We start from the raw sequence: 23,837 nt of genomic DNA, 5'->3' as shown, positions 1-23,837 counted from the left end.
AGAGCTGCTCTGATGCTAAAAGATTTTTGAAGAGGACAAAGCAAAAAGCTTCTCCATATGACAAAGAATTTGTCAGAAAGGACCGGGTACAAACAAGGTGCTGATGTACTTTTCCCTATAAAAGGGATGGGTGCCCTTGAGAAATTGCCTCAAGTCCCTGAGAAGACACAGACAGCCTTTTTAGGTCGAAAGTTTCTCTGTGCCGAGTGGCCACTGAGTCTCTCAGGATCTGTAAGTCAGGGCATTTTCTCTCCACCTTCTGAGTTTTCCCTAGTGCTAGAGAATCTGGAAATCCATAGGCAATTGGCAAGTTGTGTAGAGGTCACAGAGGGCAAAATTCAGTGCGGTTTGCTCTTCCTGGGCTGATTTCAAATCACTGGATTACCAAGAGCCAACACTGACTTTTCGCCCCCAATTACACTGTATTTAACTGGTGTTTTAAAAATAACATGGAGATAGATAATTATGTAAGATCTTCTGTTCCCCAAAAATGTTTTCTGGCTGTCACCTTTTGCCGTCCAATCTTATCTCTGCCATATGCACAGCGCAAGCTTTGCCGCTGTGATATCATTTATGCCGTGTCATTATCAATCCAGGCGTCCAGATAAGTTGCTTAACAGAGAAGCGGCAGAGACCCCGCTAAGCCCGTTCAATAACGATCCAGCCGAGAAAAGAATCTTCGTTCACTCACCCCGCTTCTGTCCCGGACAGAACTAGGTGGCTTACGTTCGTAAGCAGCACACTTGCAAATCGCTTCTCTTGGCTGAATGTGCTTCTCGCTATTGCAGGATCAATAATGATGAAAGGATAAATACAGAAAAAGAGCAGCATCGCTTCTACCATCCCCACCCCCCCACCGGATGGGCACCGACCATGTACCTGCCGGGGAGCATGCGTGCTCCCCTCCCCCAACAACTGCACAGACACGCATTTTTCATCCATTTTTACAGCTATGTAAACTAAACTGCAGGAAGTCAAATAACTTGCCTCGGCTCATACTTCTGGTATGAAGTGGAGGCTGGCTTCAAGCCCAGCTCTATTTGCCTCCAGTGCCTCGTTCTTCCCAATCTTCCACAACGCCTCCCTCCGTAACTAGCCGGGGCTGACCGAGCATTTTCCGCGGCTGTCCCTCAAGCACATTTATTTGCCTCTTTATATGACCCCTTTCCCACCTCTTTCAAAACTGTTGCTTTTCACTGTAATCGCACAAGGAAGACTTGAAAGAAAAATGTCAAGTTGGGGGTGTCCCTCTCTTCCACCACTGGCTTTAGTTTTTGTATTTTCTTCCAGTCTTCGTCCACGCAGATTTAACTGGTACATCGTTCTCAAATGCGAACAATTCTATCCCCTTTTTGCACTTAACATTACACCATGAACATATTCCTATGTTTGGACGTCACCATGATAGTTACTAATTTAACAACTGCAGACAATTCCATTAGGTTGATACACCTCAATTTCTTAAACCATTTCTCCTATGTCAAGTTGTTTGTTTCCCTAATATAAGTAATGTGACGATAATTTTTTTTAATTTTTATTTATTTTTGAGAGAGAGAGAGACAGAGCATGATCGGGGGAGGGGCAGAGAGAGAGGGAGACACAGAATCCGAAGCAGGCTCCAGGTTCCGAGCCATCAGCCCAGAGCCCGACGCGGGGCTCGAATTCACAAAGCGCGAGATCATGACCTGAGCTCAAGTCGGACGCTTAACCGACTGAGCCACCCAGGCGCCCCGAAATTTTATTTTTTAAGTAATATTCACACCCAGTGTGGGGCTCGGACCCACAACCCCAAGATCAAGAGTCGCACGCTCCACCAACTGAGCCAGCCAGGCGCCCCTACAATACACTTTTTTCACATACATGTGCTTTTTCCTCTTCCTGGGAATTTTCTTTAGGCTAAATTCCCAAAACTATAACTACAAAACCACAGGGGTTGCCTGTTGTACGTTTGACCCTTGTTCCTCCATCTTGAACACGTGAGCTTCGACCTTCTTCTCCTCTTAGGAACACAACCTGCCAGAGCCAGATTCGATTCAGCGTTTCGTTTCCCTCACGCCTGGTGGGCGCTGGGTTAAAGTGGAGGCTGCTGACACTCACAGCTGTGGCCAGTTGGTGACTATAAGCTGCACTTCAAGAATTCTTATGTTTCCCGTTCAAATACAGGCCAGAAAGATTTAAAAAAAAAAAAAAAAATTCTCGTGGCGGCAAGGGCAGAAGGAAATAGACACACTAATAAATTTCACTGAGTATCAACCGGTATAGCCTCTCTGGAAGGCAGTTTGGCAATATGTCGAAAAAGCTCTAAAAATGTACAGATGCCTTAATCTAACCGTTCCACCTTAATAATTTATCTTAAAGGGGAAAAGTCAACGATAGGTACAAATATTTAGCTACACGCTGAATCTATAGCATTTCTTTATAGCATCTCTTTCATTAGCAAAAATGGAAATAAACGTATATCCAAGAACAAGGAAATGGCTTAAAAATGCACGACACATAATGGGGTACTGTGCAACCATTTAAAACTATAATTGTAGGTGAGAGGTGCCTGGCCAGCTCAGTCGGTGGAGCCTGCAACTCTTGATCTCGGGGTTGTAAGTTCGAGCCCCACATTGGGTGTAGGGATCACTTAAAAATAAAATCTTAAAAAAATATATTTAATAAATAAATAAAATTATAATTGTAGATGATATAATACCCTAATGGCATAAACACAGGCTCATACTATACTTAATTAAGAAACAATTTGCAAAACGGCACTCATTATATTACCTGTTTGTGTAACACAGATAGAAATAGTTGTAGAAATGCTCCAGTTGCTAATAGTGTTTATATCCAGATAGTGAAATTACGGGTGTCTAATGGTTTTGCCTTTTTATTTTTTACACCACAGATATTACTGCTTTTGTAATTAAGAGAGAGAGAGAGAGAGAGAGAGAGAGAGAGAGAGAGGTTCTTATTTAGACCAGTTTCTAAAGCCTGCATGTGCACAAAAAATGTTTTCCATACTCCACCCAGCTGGAACAGGGACAGAAAGAACTGTCTGCGTCATCCTCTAGATTCTATGTGTGCTTTATCATCCATCCATGCAAATATCAAAGGAACAGACAAGGGATTAGAAGTGTACGATGACTGGGGTGCCTGGATGGCTCAGTCAGTTGAGTGTCCAGCTCTTGCTTTCAGCTCAGGTCATGATCTCACAGTCCGTGGGCTCGAGCCCCATGTCAGGCTCCGCACTGACAGTGTGGAGTTTGCTGGGGATTCTCTCTCTCTGCCCCTCCCCCCGCCAAATTAAGTAAATAAACTTTAAAAAAAGAAGTGTATGATGATGAATGTAAGGGAAATATCATTCTAGATCTCATTCAAAACACCAGTACCCCCAGTTCAGCAAAGGAAGCGAAGGTGACTCAACTCCTCTACCAGAGACCTATAGACAGCTGAGATCAGCAGGAGGCAGGCACCATGAGGCGCCATCTTGGAGGCGGCCTACCGCATCCCCCAGTCAAGATGCCACAATGCTGAAACCCCTCAGCAAGAGAAGTGGGGGCCCCGGAACCTAAAGCCGCCAAAACGAAATGAGGTTGGAGGACCAGGCTTGCAAATGTATCTGCAACATTTCTAATAGGTAAATTTTTAATTTTATTAACACAAAATAACAGACAATACGGTAAATAAAGAGCTTACCAATGCCATTAGATTAGAGGTACCAGGTACCATACAATTAATTTCCATTTTGTTAACGCTTTGCTTTACCAGAACCTTTTTCAGGTTTCCTTGCCAGGAGTTTCAAGGAGATTTTCATAAATCTATTTTGCTCAGATGCAAACACGATACACATCAAGAAGCTTTTTTCCTCTGCATCTGGTCCCATGTATGAGTGCCACTCCCGCTGATTTCCTCTGAGTCTTGCTCTGATCAATGCCCTACATCACCTTCCACTACCGCCTTGGCTTCCTCTTCACCTCCTTTTCCATTTCTTGCTTCCGTCATCGTTTAGATTGTTGCCAACAAGACCGACAATCTCCCTATACCATCCCCTAAATTCTAGACCCTAATCAAAGGTATCAAGGAAAGTGAAGAGTAGAATTCGTGTGGCCCTTTAAAGTCTTCCAGTGACTTGAATGTAAGCTTGTTGTATACCCTCAGGGCTTACAGCAGAGTCTTTACTAGCCTTGTTAACAAATAAATGAATTAACAATGGGAGGATTCATGTAAGCTTACTGGCCCCAGTTTGGCAAAATAAAAGTCAGCAACTCTGTTTTCCCCTACCCCTACCCCATAATAAAAAAAGGAATTCTACCCGTGAAATTGTGCAGTCTGGGGACCCTTACTGGGCCCGGTACTGCCATCATGTCATTTGTACTGTTAATACCAGGGCTGTTCTGCCTCTTGCGGTCAGAAGACTAAGTAATGCCTATCAACTCTAAGAGGTCCACATTAGGAGGCTTGAGCCAAGTAAGAAGAAACAGAGAAGAATCTTATGGATGAGATACAGAACGTGCTTAGAAGGGGAAGTAGATGGGAATGCAAGCTGGTGCAGCCACTCTGGAAAACAGTATGGCGGTTCCTCCAAAAAAAACCAGTATGGCGTTGGGGCGCCTGGGTGGCTCAGTCGGTTGAGCGTCTGACTTTGGCTCAGGTCATGATCTCACAGCTCTGTGAGTTCGAGCCCCACATCGGGCTCTGTGCTGATGGCTTGGAGCCTGGAGCCTGCTTTGGATTCTGTGTCTCCCCCTCTCTCTGCCTCTAACCCACTTGCATTCTGTCTCTCTCAAAAATAAATAAGCATTAAAAAAAAAAAAAACAAAAAAAACCAGTATGGCGTAGAACTACCCTACGACCCAGCAACTGCACTACTAGGTATTTATCCAAGAGATACAGGTGTGCTGTTTCAAAGGGGCACATGCACCCCCATGTTTAGAGCGGCACTATCAACAATAGCCAAAGTATGGAAAGAGCCCAAACGTCCATCAACTGATGAATGGATAAAGAAGATGTGGTATATATATACAATGGGATATTACTCGGCAATCAGACAGAATGAAATCTTGCCATTTGCAAGTAATGGATGGAACTAGAGGGTATCATGCTAAGTGAAATTAGCCAGAGAAAGACAAATATCATGACTTCACTCCTATGAGGAATTTAAGATACGAAACAGATGAACATAAGGGAAGGGAAGCAAAAATCGTATTAAAACAAGGCAGGGGACAAAACAGAAGAGACTCTTAAATACAGAGAACAAACTGAGGGTTGCTGGAGGGGTTGTGGGTGGGGAGATGGGCTAAAGGGGTAAAGGGCATTAGGGGGGACACTTGTTGGGGTGAGCACTGGGTGTTATAGGGGATGAATCACTAGAATCTACTCCTGAAACAATTATAGCACTACATGCTAACTAACTTGGATGCAAGTTTAAAAATAAATAAGTACATAAAAGGAAAAAAAGAAGAAGTGGAAGAAAAGTTGTATCATGGGGAGAATGTACCTGCTTACAGACCTGGGTAAGTCCAAGGGACCCGGTGGTGGGCTCTCCTATGCTGGTAAATATGGTAATGTCTAGCATCAGGATAGCAAGATGTATATGGAATATTACTCGGCAATCAAAAAGAACGAAATCTTGCCATTTGCAACAACGTGGATGGAACTAGAATGTATTAGGCTAGGGGCGCCTGGGTGGCTCAGTCAGTTAAGCGTCCGACTTCAGCTCAGGTCACCATCTCGCGGTCCGTGAGTTCGAGCCCCGCGTCGGGCTCTGGGCTGATGGCTCAGAGCCTGGAACCTGCTTCCGATTCTGTGTCTCCCTCTCTCTCTGCCCCTCCCCCATTCATGCTCTGTCTCTCTCTGTCTCAAAAATAAAAATAAACGTTAAAAAAAAAAATTAAAAATGGATAGCAAGATGTGTAAGCACTATGTTGTCCAGAACTCACCCACTGGTCCAGTGACAAAAGCTGAACTCAACCAAATTGGCTTAGATAAGGAAGGTGGGGACTGGGAGGCAAGGATTTGAATGCCCTCCGAATTCTTTCTCCCCATCCTCGTCTCCGCTTTTTCTGTGAGAGGACTGCCTTCTCTCCTCCTACAGAGAGCTTTTCTTCACACAACATGGGAGTCCACCTCACTGGGTCGCAGTCGAACGACTCCGCGACCAGAGAAGAGACGGTTCTTCGGCTAGGCCCTGCGAGGAACGTCCAGCGTTGGGACTCTGTTGGGTGACATCGATGTCTACACCAGTCATTATAACCAAGAGGCCAGCCGTGTTTACGTAGTCTCCCTAAGCCTCACTTCCCTCATCTGTAAGACGGGGAAAATGTCAACACCAGCCACAAAGTGTTGCTGTGAAGGTTGAAATAAGCTAAATGAGACAGTGTATATCAAGTCCTGAAGCCCGTACCGGGCACGTGGTGACGGTTCACAAAGTCCATTGCCTATTTCGGCAATCGTTAATGCTCTGTGATCTGCTCAACATGGAGACCAAACCACAATTATCTGGTCTTCCATTCTTGCCGACGCTCCCGCATTCCTACAGCCAGACTGGAATTCTGTTGAATCACATACACAAAACCCTGCATTCTGGAAGGTGTGGGAGGGTCAACAAAGGCCAAAACCAGAATCGCATAGTTTAGGACTTAAAGGAACTCCTTGATATTGCAGATAATAAAGCCGTACCCTTACCTGGCTAGGTACAGGCAGCAGACGCAAATTAGTGCCTAAATCCTGTCATGGAGAGCTAGCCCACGGAATCCGCAGGCTGGAAAGCTAGTTTCAGCAGCGGTGGATTTGCTTCAAGGCCTGTTTCTTCCATCTGTAAAATTGGGATAGTGTTATTCCCCTTCTACTCCCACACTAGGGTGTGGTGGGACTTAATGAGGCACTGTTGGTAAAATGCTTTGGGCTGGGCTAAAGAAAGTGCTGTGCAAGCACTGACATTATCACACGGACCCTTGGTGGTCATGCGTGTTTGGAATAAGAAGTTGGTTGGCACCACTTCAGAGAACTGCTAAGAAATGTAGATATACTGGGGCGGCTGGGTGGCTCGGTCGGTTAAGCGTCCGACTCTGGCTCAGGTCATGATCTTGCGGTTCACGGGTTCGAGCCCCGCATCAGGCTCTGTGCTGACAGCTCAGAGCCTGGAGCCTGCTTCCCATTCTGTGTCTCCCTCTCTCTCTGCCTCTCTCCCAGTCATTCTCTCTCTCTCTCTCTCTCTGAAATAAATAAACACTAAAAAAAAAAAGAAGAAAGAAATGTAGATATACTAAATGGTCTTCAAAACTGAAACTAAATCAGAACAGAAAGGTTGGCCAACTCACTACCTTGTCCTAGTAAGACCTCATGCCTAATCGTGTTGACATGGCTTCCCTCGGAGTACTACCCGTGGGGACTGATGACCTCCCCACACCTTATTTGAGCTTAACTTTTCTTTTTGCCCCTCAAATCAAGCATCATTTCCTTCGAATGAAGTGTCATCCTTTCTTCTGCATGTGAATCCTGCATGGATTACCATTGTGTTAATAATATACGAGTCATATGTCAATAAAACTTGGGGAAAACCCCAATAGATGAGGAAAGGTAATTATGTGCAGGAGAGCAGCTAGTGGCTCGTGAAAACTGATTGTGAAATTTGTAGGAATTTTTTGAGCCGGTTGTGAAATACAGCCAGTTTAAAAACTAAATTACATATGCCTAAAATATTTTAAATTATATTAAAAACAAACCTAACAAACTCTCCGAACTTACTATTCATAGTAATTTTATAATTATCTACTCTGTTGAGGTCATTTAGGTCTACTGTTCACAGCTATTGTGCCCACACGGCGGAAATACAGATAGTCCCCAACTGACAACGTTTCGGTGTAAGATTTCTTGATTCTATGACGGTGTAAACGCAATTCTCATTTGATAGAAGCCAGGCTTCAGATTTTGAATTTTGATCTTTTCCTGGCTTAGCGATACGCAGTACAATCCTCTCTCCTGATGTTGGGCAGAAGAAGCTCCCAGTCAACCCCGCGATCACGAGAGCCAACAACCCATACACTGGCAACCATTCGGTCCCCAGACAACCGTTCTGATTTTCACTTTCTGTACGGTATTCAGTAAGTTCCATTATATATTCAATGTTTATTATAAAACAGGCTTTGTGTTCAACGATTTTGCCCACTGTAGGCTAATGTAAGAGTTCTGAGCACATTTAAGGCAGGCTAAGCTATGCTGTGAGGACCAGTAGGTGAGGTGTATTAAATGCATTTTCAACTTAGTTTACCAGGCTGTAACCCCACTGTAACGTCAAGGCAGATCTGTATTATATAATGATATGCAACTTTGCATTTCTTCCCATCTGCATGTTCAGCGATGTCCTTTTGGTAGCTTGAAATTAGCCACAGTAGGAGTATTTATACCACAGAAACTGGACTGCTACAAATCAGGGCTCCCCCCCCCCAAAAGCCAGTTGCCAAACACTTAGAAGCACACCCTGTCTAGACCCATAAGGACAAGGAGAAGACAGGCACAAAAACAACAGCAAACAAAACATGGCAACAATCTTTTGGAAACTAAAAAAGCAGACGAGTAAGAGGTAATTAATTTAGCAGAGAAGATAAAGCCAAAACCAAGGTCACAGAAAAGGAAGCCTGTAAGAAGCAAACTAGCTACACCACAGAACCTCAGAAAGAAACAGAAATTGGTTCCCTCTGTTGCCGAACATGGGCGCAGGTGGGCGGAAATTTGTGGAAGGAGCACTGAGACTCCCCACAGTTTTTCCTGCACCTGTGCAGCCGGACCACTGCCCCTGCCCAGCCCTGGGAGAAAAGGTTGAATCAGAGATCATCTGCACCGTGGGCACAACGGAGAGCTGGCATGTGACTGACACACTACTGAAACGAGATTAAATGACAGGCTGCATTTTAGATTGTAAGATTCCACAGTCCCCTTCACCCTCTTGGCTCCCAGGACACTGGCAATGAGGCTTATACTCCACAGGCAAAAGAACAGATGATCCGGTTCTGGGGAAGCCAACCAGTCCAAGGGAGAAGACTTACGGAGACCAATCCAGCAGGATTCCCCCAGGGAAGCATCCAGATCACTGCAGAGTCACGGACGGGGAGCCCTCTGGTCCACAAGCTTCGCCCACGCACACGTCCCTTTAGTGGCAGCAGTATATCGCCAGACATTGGAGGGACGCCTCTCACATGAAGAAAAATTCTTTCCAAGGTCTAGTAATACCTTCAGACAAGCTATCGAGCGCCACAGTAGACTAAAGACATTTACAAGGTCTCCAAACATTTACCTGCCACAGGCCTTTCTCAGGAAGACGTGCTCCAACAAAACAAAGAACAGACCAAGAAAGAAGACAGGAGCTCCGGGGAACAGGAGATCCAACATGGAAAAGAAGAAAAGAGAAATCCCAGGACGATGTGGAAGGGACACTCTGAGATGCCAAGTGCCGTAGGCCCAGGAGAACCCGGCGCTGAGTTTGGAGCAGGAAGACAGCTCGGGGGGCGGGGGGGTCCCCACGGGGAAGGAATTGCAACTGAGAGATTGCCAATGCGTTCACCACACTGGGGAGAGCCTGGGGATGAATTACTCATAAATACCCCCCCAAAACTACACAGTTAAATAGAGCAGGCAGTTATTAGCTCCAAAGGGGAAAAGACGTACAAGAGTAGAAATGTAATTATAGTACACTGTGAACAATATTAACACAGTTAAAATAACGTATATACTGATCGGTGATTTAGCCGGACATTGTGATGTCCCCTAATTCACGAGATTCTACAATGCACGTATTTTTCACATTCTAACATCCTGAAAAGCAAACTGCATCTTGTAGCCAACGTGATAAAGTATTGTATCAGGGGCTCCTGGGTGGTTCAGTGGGTGAAGCGTCTGACTCTCGGTTTCGGCTCACTCGCAATCTCATGGTTTGTGAGATGGAGCCCCAGGTAGGGGTCTATGATGACAGCATGGAGCCCCCTTGGGATTCCCTCTCCCCCTTCTCTCTCTGCCCCTCCCCCATGCACAGGCATGCACTCTCTCTCTCTCAAAATAAATAAATAAACAGACATTAATTTGGTTTTGAAGTATTGGATCATAGTGTCATCGAAAGCACTTTTGTTCTTTTGTAGTGACTCATAAATAATGCTCCATCGTATAATGGATGGCATCTAGGAAGAGAAGAAATACAGGACCTCTGTCGGGAAGTGACGGAGAAGTTGGGGTACCTGTGTCCGGGGGGAGGACGAAAGGGCTAAAACCTCATCTTGCACAGAAATAAGTCAGCGGATGATTTCTTTCTGGTTTTGTGTTTTGTTTTGTGTTTTTAGTTAATCTGTTCATTTTGAGAGCGAGAAAAATGCACAAGGGGGGGGGCACAGAGAGAGGCGGACAGAGAGAGAGGGGCAGAGGATCCGCAGCGGGCTCTGTGCTGACCGCAGCGAGCCTAACGCAGGGCCTGAACTCACGAATGTGAGATCCTGACCTGAGCGACGTCTGACGCTTAACTGGCTGAGCCACCCAGGTGCCCCAGTCCGCGGGTGATTTCTAAAATTAACAAAGATGCAGCTTTATAAGCATATTATCCGGCAATGATCGCTGCGCATACCTGGGGTACAGCCAAAATCATAGACAGCTGTTGGCTCCGGGAATCAATAAATGGAGAGAAGAATGGGTAAGGCGGGGGAGACTACTGTGTTGTGATTTCTTCATGCGCCTCGTAAACATACGAATTTTAAAACTCTTTATACATGGACTGAAAGTGAAAGTACTATGTGTAGAAATCAAAGGAATGAGATGAAGCTCTCCATTTCAAGCCTTCCCCCGGCACAAGTTTTCAGACCGGGAAAAATCAAAAAGGGATCTTTAAGGTCTCCCTCTCAGGGCCAAGGATCTAAGGGTCTACTCCGGCCCCCCTCTCGTGCGTGGTCCAGGCTGGTCTGGTTTGCAAGGCGCCTGGGGGGATGGCGGGGGGAAGGGGGACGCGCACCTGGTTTCACAGGCCACCACTCGCCTCCCGCCTTAGGAAACTCAGCCACCTGATTTTTCACGCTCGGGAGACGAGCTGGCTGGCCTTGGGTGAAAGTGGAAACCGCGGCGCACACGACACATTTTTCACAAGCTCGTGTTACCTCGAGCCCTCGAGAATGAGAAAGGAAGCTGGCGGTTTGGCAGGTGTGGAAGCCCTTTCCCACAGACATCTGTCAGTGGTTCTGGAAGCCCAGGCCCCTCCTCTTTACGCAGGAAGAGCCCCGGATTCCCGGGCTGAGGCATCCGGTCCGCCGGCTCGTTGCAGCTGCTCGTCACCCGGGAAGGCGAGGGGGAGAAGGCCGGAGAGGGGTTCCTGCTGGTGAAGCAAGACGTGCCTCCGCTTCCGAGGTCAGACGGGAGCTCCTTCGGGCAGAGGGGCGCCTGGCCGCGCCCGCGGGACGCTCGGGCACCGCCTGCCTCGGCAGGAGGGAGAACGAACGTGCGCGATTCTGCCAGGCTGGAAGAGGCCACCGGTGCCAGCCGCGATTCGGCACTGGCACTTCGGGGCAGCGCCAGGCGGCGGGGGAGGCGCCCGGGACCACCGGCTCTTACCCCACCCCCACCGGGACGGCGTCCAGCCGCTGTGAACTGCGGCAGCCACACCACGTGTTCACGTGGGAACGATTCCGCACCGGGTGGTAAACAGCCACGGCCACGGCCCCGGCCCCTCCCCTGGCTGCCCCACCCCCGCTGCAGCCGAATTGGAACCTACGGACCAGCAGAGGGCCTCCCGGAGCCGGCGCTGGAAGCCGGGCTCTGATTGGTCAGGCCCGCCGGTTAAATATTTTAAATAGCACTCCCTGCCACTAGATCGCCCAGCCAGAGGCCAGAAAGCCGACTTCCTGCAGAGAGCCCTCCACATTCCTCTCCCTGCCTCCGTTTCTCCCTAGCCGGGAATCTGCCAGCTTAGGACACCTGGGAGTGTCTTTTGCAGCAAAATGGCTTTTCCTCTGTGCCAGCAGAGAAGCCCCTTAACTCATTCCCCTGGGGACCTTGATGCTCCGGACTGCAAGGAAATTTTCCTATGTGCCGCTTCCTTTTACTTCCCTAACTTGTTTACCCCGATGAAATTAGGTTAACATGGTCGGGGAGAGCAGCCTGAAAGGGGAAAATAAAGTTACCATAGGCAGAAGGGCAGCGTCAGGGCCACGTACTGACGGGGAGAAACAGCCAGGGCCAGGGTGACGTGCACAGCGCTGCTTTGCTGGAGGCCTCTGAATACCCACGTTCTTTAATCCTGGCTGCCCGAGGCCCCCTTTGCCTCTGCCTTCCCACCTCTGTCAGCTGCCATCCTGGTTTCCAGCCCCTGCGGGAGAGGGATCCCCTGGGCCCCGTGTAGGGCCCAGGCTAGGAGACTCCTGGCCCTAAGGATGTTCAGATCCTCTTACATAGCCAAGGGGAGAGGACTTCCCTTTCCCCAGAGCGGGACGTTTAACTGGTCTCTTACCCGCTGGTGGAGGCAGGTTCAGGTGTTAATCAAAGAAGCCGCCCCAGGTCCCCAGGCTCAGTGAGGGCACTAGTCCAAGGGTACCCCACAAATAGTCTTTGGCACTTACGGGTGTGCATTATGAGCTGGAAATAGTTCGGCCTCTTGCATCTATCTCCATAGAAAACATTCTCGTCTTTCAAAATTACAAGGCTTGGGACAATTGAGCAAAATGGTCATTTTTGCTTTTGCTTTTCGTTTTGCTTGTTTTTATGTGCAATCAAAGGCAGCCTGCAGAGTGGAAAGGGTCAGCCCAGTAAGGATGACACAGAAGACAGAGTAAGTCCTTAATCCTTCTGGCTGAGGTCACCTCTTCCTGAAATGAGAAAAATAGTTGCTGACCGCCCTCCTCAAAGAATTGTCGTGAGTGGCACCTTTAATCCGGTTGCAGAATGCCTTAAAAAGTATAAAGGAGCCATGTGAACGTAAGCGATACTGGTCTTCTGTCTTGTTCCAGCAAATTCGTGGCTGTGTGTAGGGAACATTCATGTAGTAAAGTCGGGCCATCACACGCTTAGCAAAGCTTGCCTTTTCATACGCAGGCTCAGTTCCCTCTTGGTCTGTGTCCCACTCAAGGGCCTTCCCTCCCCCAGATACCCCCTGTGAGACACCCTCACCGGGTAGCCACTACGCTCCCACTGAGTGCTCAGGACAGGGTCTCCCCGGGCAGGGGTGCGTGTCTGGGAGCCCTCTCTCCCAAGCCCCACCGTCCTGCTGCACCTCAGCGGCCGGTTCTGGGTCTGCCGGGAGAAGGGCGCTAAGACGACAGGGGCAGAACCGATGGAAATAAGAGCTTGTTTCACCTGGAGAAGAGGCAGCCAGTTTAAGGGGCCTTGGGAGAGGTCTTGAAAGGCCTGCCGCAGCAGAAAAAAGACGAAAGTATTTTGTACAGTTTTAGAGGTAGAACCGGGTGGGCCCTGTCCTAGGATTTAAGAGGTCAGATTTTTTTTTTTTTTTTAAGCCATCTTAACCATTTTGAAATGTACAATTCAGTACCATTAAGTATATTCACATTGTTGCGCAACAGATCTCTAGAACTTTTTCGTCTTGCCAAACTGACTCTGTCCCCGCTAAACGTGAATTTCCCCTGCCCATCCCCCAGCCCTTGGCAACCATCTTTCTCTTTTCTGTTTTTATCATTTTGACTGCTTTAGACACTTCACGTGAGCGGAGTCACGCTGTCCCCATCTTTTTGTGACCGACTTATTTCTCTTAGCATAACGTGCGTAAGGTTCATCCGTGCGGTAGCATGTGTGAGGATTTCCTTCTTTTTTGAGGCTGCGTAATATTTCACTGTGTGTATATACCACATGTCATTTGTTTCGTTTGTCCATCGGCGTGTGGGTCATTTCCTGTTGGTCATCTTGAATAATGGTCTAAGGAACGTAAACGTACAACTATCTCTTTGAAACCCTGCTTTGAATTCTTTTGGATATATACCCAGAAGTGGGATTGCTAGATCATATGGTAATTTTATTTTTAATTTTTTTAGGAACTTCCATACTGTTTTCCATATGGCTGCACCATTTTACATTCCTACCCACAGTGCACAGGGTTCCGATTTCTCTGCCTCCTTGCCAACAATTGTTATTTTCTTTTCTTTTGATAATGGTCCTCCTAATGGGCCTGCGGTGATAGCTCATTGTAACTTTGATTTACATATTTCTGATGATTAAGGATATTGAGCATGTTTTTATATACTTGTTGCCATCTGAATATCTTCTTCAGAGAATAGCCTATTCGGGTCCATTGCCCATTTTTTAATCAGGTTATTTGGGGTTTTTGTTGTTAATGTATGGAAGTTCCTTATATATTTTTGTCCTTCATCCCTTATCACATACATGATTTGCCAATATTTTCTGTGGGTTGCTTTTCACTCTTGTTTCCTTTGATGCACAGAGGTTTTTAAGCTTGATATCGTCTCATTTGCCTATTTTTGTTTTTGTTGCCTAAGAAGACATGTTTTTTTCTTTTCAAATTTTTATTTAAATTCCAGTTAGTTAACATATGATGCAGTATTGATTTCAGGAGTAGAATCGAGTGACTCATCACTTACATACAACACTCCGTGCTCATCACAACAAGTGCCCTCCTTAATGCCCATCCCCCCTCTCTCCCATCCCCCACGCACCTCCCTCCATCAACCCTCAGTTTGTTCTCTGTAAGAAGACCTATTTTTAAAGAAGTTTTCGGGGGCGCCTGGGTGGCTCAGTCGGTTAAACGTCCGACTTCGGCTCAGGTCACCATCTCGCGGACCGTGAGTTCGAGCCCCGCATCAGGCTCTGGGCTGATGGCTCAGAGCCTGGAGCCTGCTTCCGATTCTGTGTCTCCCTCTCTCTCTGCCCCTCCCCCGTTCATGCTCTGTCTCTGTCTCAAAAATAAATAAAACGTTAAAAAAAAAAATTTAAAAAAAAAAAATAAAGAAGTTTTTGTGTATAAATATTGATTGATTTTGAGAGAGAGAGGGAGCACACGTGCACACGAGTCGGGGAGGAGTCGTGAGAGGTGGGGAGAGAGAGAGAATCCGAAGCAGGCTCCGTGCCGTCAGCACAGAGCCCAATTCAGGGCTCCATCTCATGAACTGTGAGATGATGACCTGAGCCAAAAATCAAGAGGAGGAGGGTTAACTGACTGAGCCACCCAGGCGCCCCGAAAATAGTTTCATTTTTTAACAGCTGCCTGATTTTCCACAAAACAGATACTGCTCCATAATTTGTTTAATCAGTCCCCCAGTCAAACATTTAAATAATTTCCAGCCCTTCGCTCTAATGAGTATCTTTGCACACATGTCTTTGAACCCATGGGGACTGTATCTACAGGATACGGGATACGGGTTAAAAGTGGAATCGTTGGTCAGAGGCTTTGTGCATTTTAAATTTGGTTGATATAGTCACATAGAGGGTAGATCTGACCCCAAAATAATAAAGGATTTTACCAACCAACACTGCCCGAAGTGCTGTGCATTACTCTATGAGGTTGTGAGTGTCTGAAAAAAAACAAGAACAGGCTATGAACCAACTTGTCTAGAATGCCATTGGATGTACTCAAGCACTGTAAACTCATTGACTGCAAAATTCCTTCCAACACTGATATGGTAGCTTCCTAGTAATAGGAATAGCCCAAGAGACTTGATATAGTTTTGTTGAAGATTGTTCAGTGGTAAAGCAAGATGTTGGCTCGATTTGCACTGGGAGGTCCATGAAGGATGCATGTTAATGTTAACTATGGCAAGAAAGGTCCTTGAATGAAGCAAGGCTCTAAATTAAGGCCTCCCTGTGGTACGTCTGTCCCATGTGGCCCCGGGAAAGTGGTTAGAAAGGATATTTGGAGGAGCTCCTGTCCTTTCCATCCATCATTACTCACGCCACACATCCAGAACTCCACATGTGGAAAAGTGCTCTGTAGCAGACGTGGCCAAACAGGAAGTGCTGTGTCATCGACAGCCATTAGGTCGGGGTCCTCAAAAGCAGGAACATAACACACTGGTGTGTTGGAATGCAACGTGAAGGGTGTATTTATTGCTCTTGCTAAAGAACCAAGGTTTCTCAGGGATGGAAAGTTCCCTACCTTACGTCAGCTCATTTCAGTTCCGGGAGTTGGGTTTTTTTTTTTTTTGAAAGATCTTTCCTGAATACCCAGAACTGAAATCTATTCCCATTATTGGTTTTGGTTTCTCCTCTCAGAGCCACCAAATACAAAATTTTTCTTCTTCTGCATTCCGGACCCTCAGATATCCGAGATCAGCCAGTAGAGGCGCACTCCGTCGTCTCTTCTTTGGGTTCCTTCTCCTCGTCTTCCACCCGTTTCTTATGTGTCATGTTTTCCTGTCTTAATTGCTCTTTTTGAACACCTCCCAAGTAGTCAAAGGCCCCTGACAGTGTGCTTCCCAGAACTGGGCCTGATCCTGGCCAGGGAAGAGCAAGATGGAATCATTTCCTTGTTTTTCTACACTCTTTTAACAGTGGAGCCTAAAATCAGCATGCCAGGGATCTCTTGCTTTGGCCAGCCATGCCTTTCCACCTTTTGGGGTAAAAGTACCCTGGTTTCCCAGTAGGGAATTAACTCTTCCCCCATTCTGAGAAGTCCTGAGGGCCTGTCAGTCAAAGATTTTCCATGACCTCTCCTATTGGAAGGATATTGGTGCATAAAACCCAATCTAGGCCATTCAAGCTGGCTCCTAGGGTTTGGAACCTTTGAGAAAATAACAGAAAACACTGGAGCTTAGAAGTGCTCATGGAGGAACATAGAGTCTGTCCATTTATTCCTGCTAACAGCCAGCCTTCCTTCCTCCCGAGGCCTGGCTCTTCAGTATCCAACAGCCAACACTTCCATCCCTTTCTAGCAAAGTCCTTTTCCAATTAAGTTCATCAGAATCTCTTTCAAGTGCTTGCCACCAAAAAACTCTGACACCATCAGGTTACCTTGTTTGGCCACAGTCCCAGCAGGGGGCTCGTTGTGGGCCAGACTCCTAAATCTGTTTCATAGCCTGTTTCTGTTCACGACACTCTGGCACCAAATGAGTGTGGGTTTTTTCCCCCACCGAACAGTTCCCCAGCTCTCTGGACACCAACTAGGTGTTCTACAATTTAGTTCTGACACTTTGTCCCCAGAGTTAGTACAGACCCCACAACTGAAGGGTTCAGTCCCATAAGCTGTGCCAGTGGAGTTCAGAGAGCTTCCCCACCCTCTCTGGGTGCACCCCCTGCCCTCACCTTGCTGTGTTCACCAGCCTGGAGGCTCTCTGAACTCCACTGTTTATGGAGGTTCATGGAGGCCGCGTTACAGAAGTGCGGTTGATTAAATCACTGGCCGTTGGTGATTACTTCCGTCTCCAGCCCCCTCGCTCCAATCATCTCATCACAGAGTTGGTTCCTCTGACACCCAGCTCCCATCCTGAAGGGATGACGTCACTTCCTGAGCATAAACTCAGGTGTGGTTGAGAGGGGCTTGTTGTGACTAACAAAACAAGCTCGGCTCACTCCTATCATTTGGGAAATTTGGGAAATTTAGGCAAAGGGGTTTAGACGATGTTGTGCCAAGAACCAGGCAAGAAGACGAAATGCATATTTCTCATCAGATCACACTATGACATTAGTGCTGCCAGTTCTGTCCTTGGAAAGTTGCTTTGGGACCAAAACACAGCCTTTGAGGAGCCTATGATCTCTCTTCTTTGTCCCTTTCTATCGGAAGGTAACTGACCGCACGTCGATTTGGTTATCCTGCCGTGAAGGCCCATCGCAGTCTTTGGCAAAAATGTTAAGCCAGCTAATTATAGCCCCTGTGTTTTGGCTCCTTACTCTGTGCCACCTCTCCAGGCAAGAAACTCGGCATTCACGGAGGTTTCCCGGATGGCCAGTAAGTCATGGACCTGAGCTTCAAACCCAAATCTGTCACACCCAAATCTCCCTCTGCAGCCGGGGAGAAATAAGAGATTCCATCATGATTCACAGCCCACTGGTGATCTGGGGGGGGGGGGGGGGGGTAAGGCGTGTGTCCAACTGTTCCTGAAGACCTCGGAGAAGCGGGGTTAAGAAGCACTTGGAGCCAGCACCGGGCTGCAGGAGGTCCCGGACTCCACGTGCTACCGAACAGAGTGACACAGCTAGAGACAGTATCACCGAGGGTCCAGGTGGAGGTCTGAGGTGGCCGATTACCAGTGAGACAAAGATCCGGGTGGGAAGGGTGCTCCCAGCCAGGCTTGCTTCAGCTGGGATCAACACAGTGATGTCCCCCACATGCAAGTGCCTGTGCCAGACGTCACCCTCCTTCTGATTCAGAGGTTGCAGGAAGGACACCCCCGCTTTCTCACTGTGCCTCCTCACCCCAGCTCCCCACCTCGCTCCAACAGAGACCACGCTTCGGGAAGGAATTAACAGCATAAGGAATCCGACATGCCCAGAGAAAAGACAAACACTGTGGGAAAATGGAAGTTATATTAAAATAAATTGAGACATGGCTTTTAACTGGAGCTTTTGCTCTCACCCAGATTTGGTAGTTTTAAGATCCTAATTTTATAACCTCGGTCACGGGGAGAGCCTCGACTGATTCCTATCACTTTAAACAGCCTTTTATAGCCTCGGCGTCTAGGGTACATTTCCTCTGCTTTTTCAACATATCACATTTCTTGGCAAAACCATCTAGCAGAAAGCACCAAAATTTTTATAATGAGGATAAAATCAAAATTTCACACATCAGATTTGTCTTGTAGATTATTTCTTCCTGCTACATCGTTCCCTGTTTCAGCTTTATTTTAGTGGCCAACAATTTTAAATTTGAATTCAGCGTTGTTCAATCATCTTATAGGTTTTTGCTGCCAAAGGACAGTTGCTCTTTGCTCTGACTTCAAAGTTGCTAAATTCAAAGACTTTGCCAGTGTAATCACTCAGGAGCTCGGCTGCATTCGGCCAGTTGTTACCTCCCACTCGAACTCCGGGGGGTGAACTCCGCCACGGCCTCCCGCTCTTCCGGTCTTAGTTTAACTTGGCTTCTCGCTATGATTTTTTTTTTTTTTTTTCTATTTTAAAATGTGTGCTGTGCTCTTGATTCCAATGTAAAGGTTGTTTGCGATTGCCTCTAGGCGTAAAGATCAAGTTCAAACCCAAAAGACCGCAAGACGCACTGCAGGACCCACAGAAGGACTCTCGCTTAACTACCGAGCAGGGCCAGGAGGCCAAAGTGGCCCTGGCCACTTCAGCTGAGTCACCGTGGTCCCCCAACCTTCTGCTTTTTCCTCTGAAAATGCTTTCCCGTCTCTGCTCGGTGACTAACTCCATCACGAATGTGACCCAGTTTGTTTGGCAAGATGTGATTTTTTTTTTTTTTTTTTTTTTTTTTTTTTTTTACTCACGTTGCTTTTCCTGGTCACGACTCTCTCACAGGCATTAAGCGGCTCCCTCTCGGCACCCGGCTGGCCCTGCTGCCCGGCTGGATTGATGGCTTGCTCCCCAGCTGTTCCCTTTCCGGCCCGCCCTCCTCTCCCCAGCAAATCCATATTCCATTTGCTTTTCTGCAGCATTTTGATACCTCCAGAGTCTCCTTAAAATAGACAGATAAACACTAATCTCCAAGGGAAAGTTGCAGGGCAGAGCCCACAGATTTGTACCAACTCAGTCTGCTCTAGAAGGCAGCTAGATGAAAAGCAGAACAATGGTAGCCACCGTGCACAGGGCTTTTTATCATGTACAAAGCACGTTGGACTCACGTGGTCCCATTTAATAATAATGTGTGATCACCCACGGCACGGGTAGAAGTCGTCCTTCCATTTTTCAGGCAGGAAACGAAGGCTCATAGAGACGAAGGAGTTGTCTGGACAGTAGGAGAGACAATTGCTATACAATTTGCATTCGATAAAATGCACGGATCATCGGCGTCTTTGCTGGACTTGGGCAGATGTATATGCTTATGTAACTACCTCCCGCGAAGGGTATAGAACATTTCTATCCCCTAGAAAATCCCCTCCGGCCCTTTCCCAGAACCACTCAACCCTCAACCCTAGACCACTATCTGATTTCTACCCCAGCGATTAGTTTTCGTTGAACCTCAGTCTTCTGACTCCGAACTCCACGTCCCGTCTTGTCCCATTACACCATGTTGTATCTTTGAAATTAATCCAATGGCCACCACAGGTGGTACCTCGCCGGACTCTACAGACACAGGACTTGGGGAAGATGGGCCATAGTCTTTCGGCTGAAAAAGCTGGTCGACTGGTAGGGTGGATCTTGAGGCTTGCAGCTTCTGGAGTACGGAGATCGATCCCCAAACAACATACAGGCCCCGCCCTCGGGCCTCAACGGCACTCCTGGTACCCAGGATTACTGAAGGAAGATTGTTATAAGGTTTAAAAGAGAGGGATAGACCAGCTTTGAGATAAACACACCAGAGTCCAGCCCGCACCTCTGCGACCTCCCCCTAACCCTGAACTCCACTGCTCTAGCTGCGGCCACCAGCTGCCGGCAACACCCTGACTTCTCATACCAGGCTCTTCCATACCCATCACACACGTGTAATCTGTAAACTGGAAGTTTTGGAACCGGGGGCCTCCACTGTAGGGGGCAAAAAAACAAACGAAAAGAAATACTGAAAGGCGGGGCGCCTGCGTGGCTCAGTCGGTTAAGCGTCCGACTTCGGCTCAGGTCGCCATCTCACTCACAGGTCGTGGGTTCAAGCCCCGCGTTCAAGCCTCGGAGCCTGGAGCCTGCTTCGGATTCTGTGTCTCCCCCTCTCTCTGCCCCTCCCCTGCTTGCACCCTGTCTCTGTCTCTCTCTCTCTCAAAAATAATAAAAAATAATAATAAAAGGCAATTCTATTGCTTCCAAGAATGTACGGCAAAGGGCACGAATTGTTGAGTCATGTTAAGGCCGCATTCCCATCAGGCGGTCATTCATGAAGGGATCCATAATACAATTAACCTTATCTGCTTACTTGCCCACAGTTTTGGGCTAAACTCTTTGTTCACTCTAGCCGGTCAACTGGTTCCTCTTGGATCTCGTTTGTACACGGCAGCGTGCTGGTAAATGTTTAACAGCTGATTCTCCAGGAGGGGGGGAAAAAAAAGGCCACGATTTGATCTGGACAGTGAGTGATTGTGCGTGGCCTTGGCCCCCGTGCCTGCTCTCTTAAGCGCTCCCAGAGTGGTGTTCTCTCTTCAAAAAATGGATCGTACGGTCGAGAGTTGGCAAGGTGTTCCTTTCTCTGCTGGAGTGGAATCCCCAAATAAACCTGTAAAGTCACTTTGAAGTGCAGAATACACAGAAACTAGCCCGCGATGAATTCTTCCATATCCCCGCTCCAGGGAATCTGAAAGGCCGGCCTCCACCTTCCTTTCCTTGCTTCAGTGAACGGCACGCCTTTAAAAGGTTTTAGAATATCTCTAAACATCCAGCTTTCTTTTTTGCTTTGTTTCGTTTCTCTCTTTAGAAGACGAACTGCAGAAAAGCCCAAGCATGCAATCATTTCCTGCTCCCGGATGAGCATCTACAGCCACGCGCGGAGGAAAAGGATGTCAGAAGAGGCTGCGGCCTAAGCGGGCGCCAGGAGCTCGTTCTAGGGGTAATACATGCTGGGAGGTCCACCACTCGGCCATCCTACTCCTCACCTACACAGCCACAACGGGAGGCGAACAGATTTACGGGAATTTGCTGCTTTATGAAAGGAGTTGTGTGGCGCAAGGATTGCTTTTCTTTTTCACGTTGGGTCCGCCTTGCAGCTGGGCTCCTTGCTCTGCTGGCATTTACTGTTCCACGCTGTTCTCTTTAACCACGTTAATTAGCGCTCACACATCATGAGTGCTTTGCTCCTCCGTCCCCCGGAACTTGACCTCATTCTGCGCGACCTTTCCCAATTTCTTCTCCATTTCCTGTCCCAACTTGCCCTTGTTCTCTGCTTTCTGCTCTGGGTTTTGTTTTCTGCTGTGCACATTTCTTTTGCAGGAAGGACTGGCATTACGTTTTCTAAGCCTTCTGATGACTTTAGACATTTCAAATAATTATCCGAGCTTCCTGTCTGTCTTGGTCAGCCCAGTCTCTTTCATGTCCCACGTTCATTAGATTCCTCTTGCTGGCACTTTGCTGACTGGTATGCAGAGATTCAAAGACATCCAAGAAGGGGTCCCAGCCCTCGGTGACTCTGTAATCTAGGAGAGGGGATAATAATAATATCTAAGCTGCATTGACGGCTTTCTGTCAGGCAGTTTCCTTCCATTACCTTAGGCCTCATAATAATCCTTGAAATAGACACTAATGTGACACTCATTTTACATATGTGATAACTGAGGCTCAGAGAGGTTAAGTAACTTGCCAAGGCCACAACAGCTGGTAAAATGGTGAAGGTAATTGTGATTTTAAGGTTCTGGCCCAAATGATTCCCAAACCTGAGCCCCTTACCAGATAGTGACAAGTAAGCACCCATACAAAAATAAGGTGGGCGCCTGGGTGGCTCAGTCGGTCAAGCCCCAATTCGGCTCAGGTCATGATCTCACGGTTCATAGGTTCGAGCCCCGCATCGGGCTCTATGCTGACAGCTCGGAGCCTGGAGACTGCTTTGGATTCTGTGTCTCCCTCTCTCTCTCTCTCTCTCTCGGCCCCTCCACCTCCCCCTGCCTCAAAAATAAAATAAAACATTTTTTAAAAACAATTTAAAAAAATACATAAGGGAGAAAGGGCTGATGGCAAAAATGAAGCAGAATTTATGGGTTGGGTGATTTTAGAAGTTGGAGATGGGGACCAAAGCTGCTTCAGGAAAACCTTTTCTTTGTGAAGTAGTGAGCTCCCCGGCCCTGAAGGTACCCAAGCAGAAATCAGAGCTACCTTCAGTGCTGTGGGCTAGTGCCTGCATCTGGGTGAGGCCTCTCTCTGGGAGACCTTCATCTCTTGGTATGATGATTTCAGCGAATGGCCTGTGAGCTGAGCCTAGAAAGCAAGGATCGAGGGGAGAAGGGCAGAAAGAACCCAGGGGCCGAGTCCCTGGAGCTCGGGGCTCCGACCTGCTTTTCATTTTGAGTCTGGTTCTCCCATGCCGTAAAGCTCACCCGTCACTTGGGCAAGAATATATGTATCGACACAGTTGCTGTTCGACAGCGAAGGAAGAAAGAAGTGTCATCATTTTAAGTCAGTGGTTCCCGAGGACTTACTCCATAAGCTGGGCTCCGGGGTTCTACAAGTAAAACCTGTCGATGGCAGTTAGTATCAATTTTCAGGGGTGATGGAGTTGTACTCCTGTCCCAAGGCCCCACAGCCTTAGCGTACTCGGCTGAAATTTGTCTCCTACATTTTTTCTGAAGACTTTGGCAACTGCTACCATTCGTCTGCCAGGGAAGACTTCTATGATAAAACAAATAAATGAGCATAGCTAACAAAAATTAGCTGAAAAACGCAGAAATCACCAATTAGGCTTGGTGTGACAGCTTGATTTTTTTTTTCATGGACAGTTGGTGGTAATTTTAGATTGCATACATATATTATAGAGTCAAACTTTCTGCCCATAAAATTGTCTTAAGTTATTTAATAGAAATAAATAGGTCACTATTTCATGGTATTCTGCAAAGAGCATCGTGGATTCCGGTGCTCCCTTAGCCTTCCTGACAATCCCGGGTGACTGGGTGATGATTCTACGATGACTGCAACGGGAGTAAAAGCGTAGAAATTCTAAGTGGTGGGATTGTACCGGTTAGGCTAGAGGACATTTTGAAGTGTTGGGAGGAAAACAGTTCAACTTAAGGGCTACGAAGTATAAGAAGGATCCCAAGACTTCTCCCCAGTTAGCCCCGGGTCCCCCATAGCAGGGGATCTCCACCCACCCGGGGGGAAATCACCCCAGGAGCTTTTTCAAAACGGCCCCA

At 47.3% G+C, this 23,837-nt stretch overlaps 1 protein-coding gene and 1 long non-coding RNA gene across 2 annotated transcripts in view; both read right to left on the bottom strand.

Annotated features, from left to right (window-relative positions):
* Positions 1–6,491: 6,491 nt before the first annotated feature.
* On the bottom strand, positions 6,492–15,949 carry LOC109265817 (uncharacterized). Its single transcript, XM_053903600.1, has 4 exons — positions 15,866–15,949; positions 13,120–13,305; positions 11,118–11,724; positions 6,492–6,802 (listed from the first exon to the last, which is right to left on the bottom strand). The coding sequence occupies exons 1-4, from the start codon at positions 15,947–15,949 to the stop codon at positions 6,783–6,785; spliced, it is 897 nt and encodes a 298-aa protein (XP_053759575.1). The 3' UTR covers positions 6,492–6,782.
* Positions 15,950–18,416: 2,467 nt separating this feature from the next.
* LOC109266104 (uncharacterized) overlaps positions 18,417–23,837 on the bottom strand; it is a 28,536-nt gene continuing 23,115 nt past the window's right edge. Inside the window, exon 2 of the long non-coding RNA XR_002079552.2 lies at positions 18,417–22,133. This is a non-coding gene — a long non-coding RNA (uncharacterized LOC109266104). The remainder of the gene's footprint in view (positions 22,134–23,837) is intronic.

The sequence above is a fragment of the Panthera pardus genome, unplaced genomic scaffold, assembly GCF_024362965.1.
Source record: "Panthera pardus isolate Hobbes unplaced genomic scaffold, ASM2436296v1 HiC_scaffold_1, whole genome shotgun sequence".
Taxonomy (NCBI): domain Eukaryota; kingdom Metazoa; phylum Chordata; class Mammalia; order Carnivora; family Felidae; genus Panthera; species Panthera pardus.
Note: the sequence above shows the minus strand (reverse complement) of the source record. Positions and strands in the feature narration are given on the sequence as shown.

Excerpts from the sequence above, each read along its gene's own strand:
- LOC109265817 (XM_053903600.1), bottom strand. The coding sequence starts at position 15,949 with ATGGCTGTCGATGACACAGCACTTCCTGTTTGGCCACGTCTGCTACAG. Across the intron at positions 11,725-13,119 it reads GGGAGCGTAGTGGCTACCCG|GTTCCAATTCGGCTGCAGCG; the intron begins GTGAGGGTGTCT and ends GCTGGTCCGTAG. Across the intron at positions 6,803-11,117 it reads CTCATTCTCGAGGGCTCGAG|ATGGAAGAAACAGGCCTTGA; the intron begins GTAACACGAGCT and ends CCAATTTTACAG.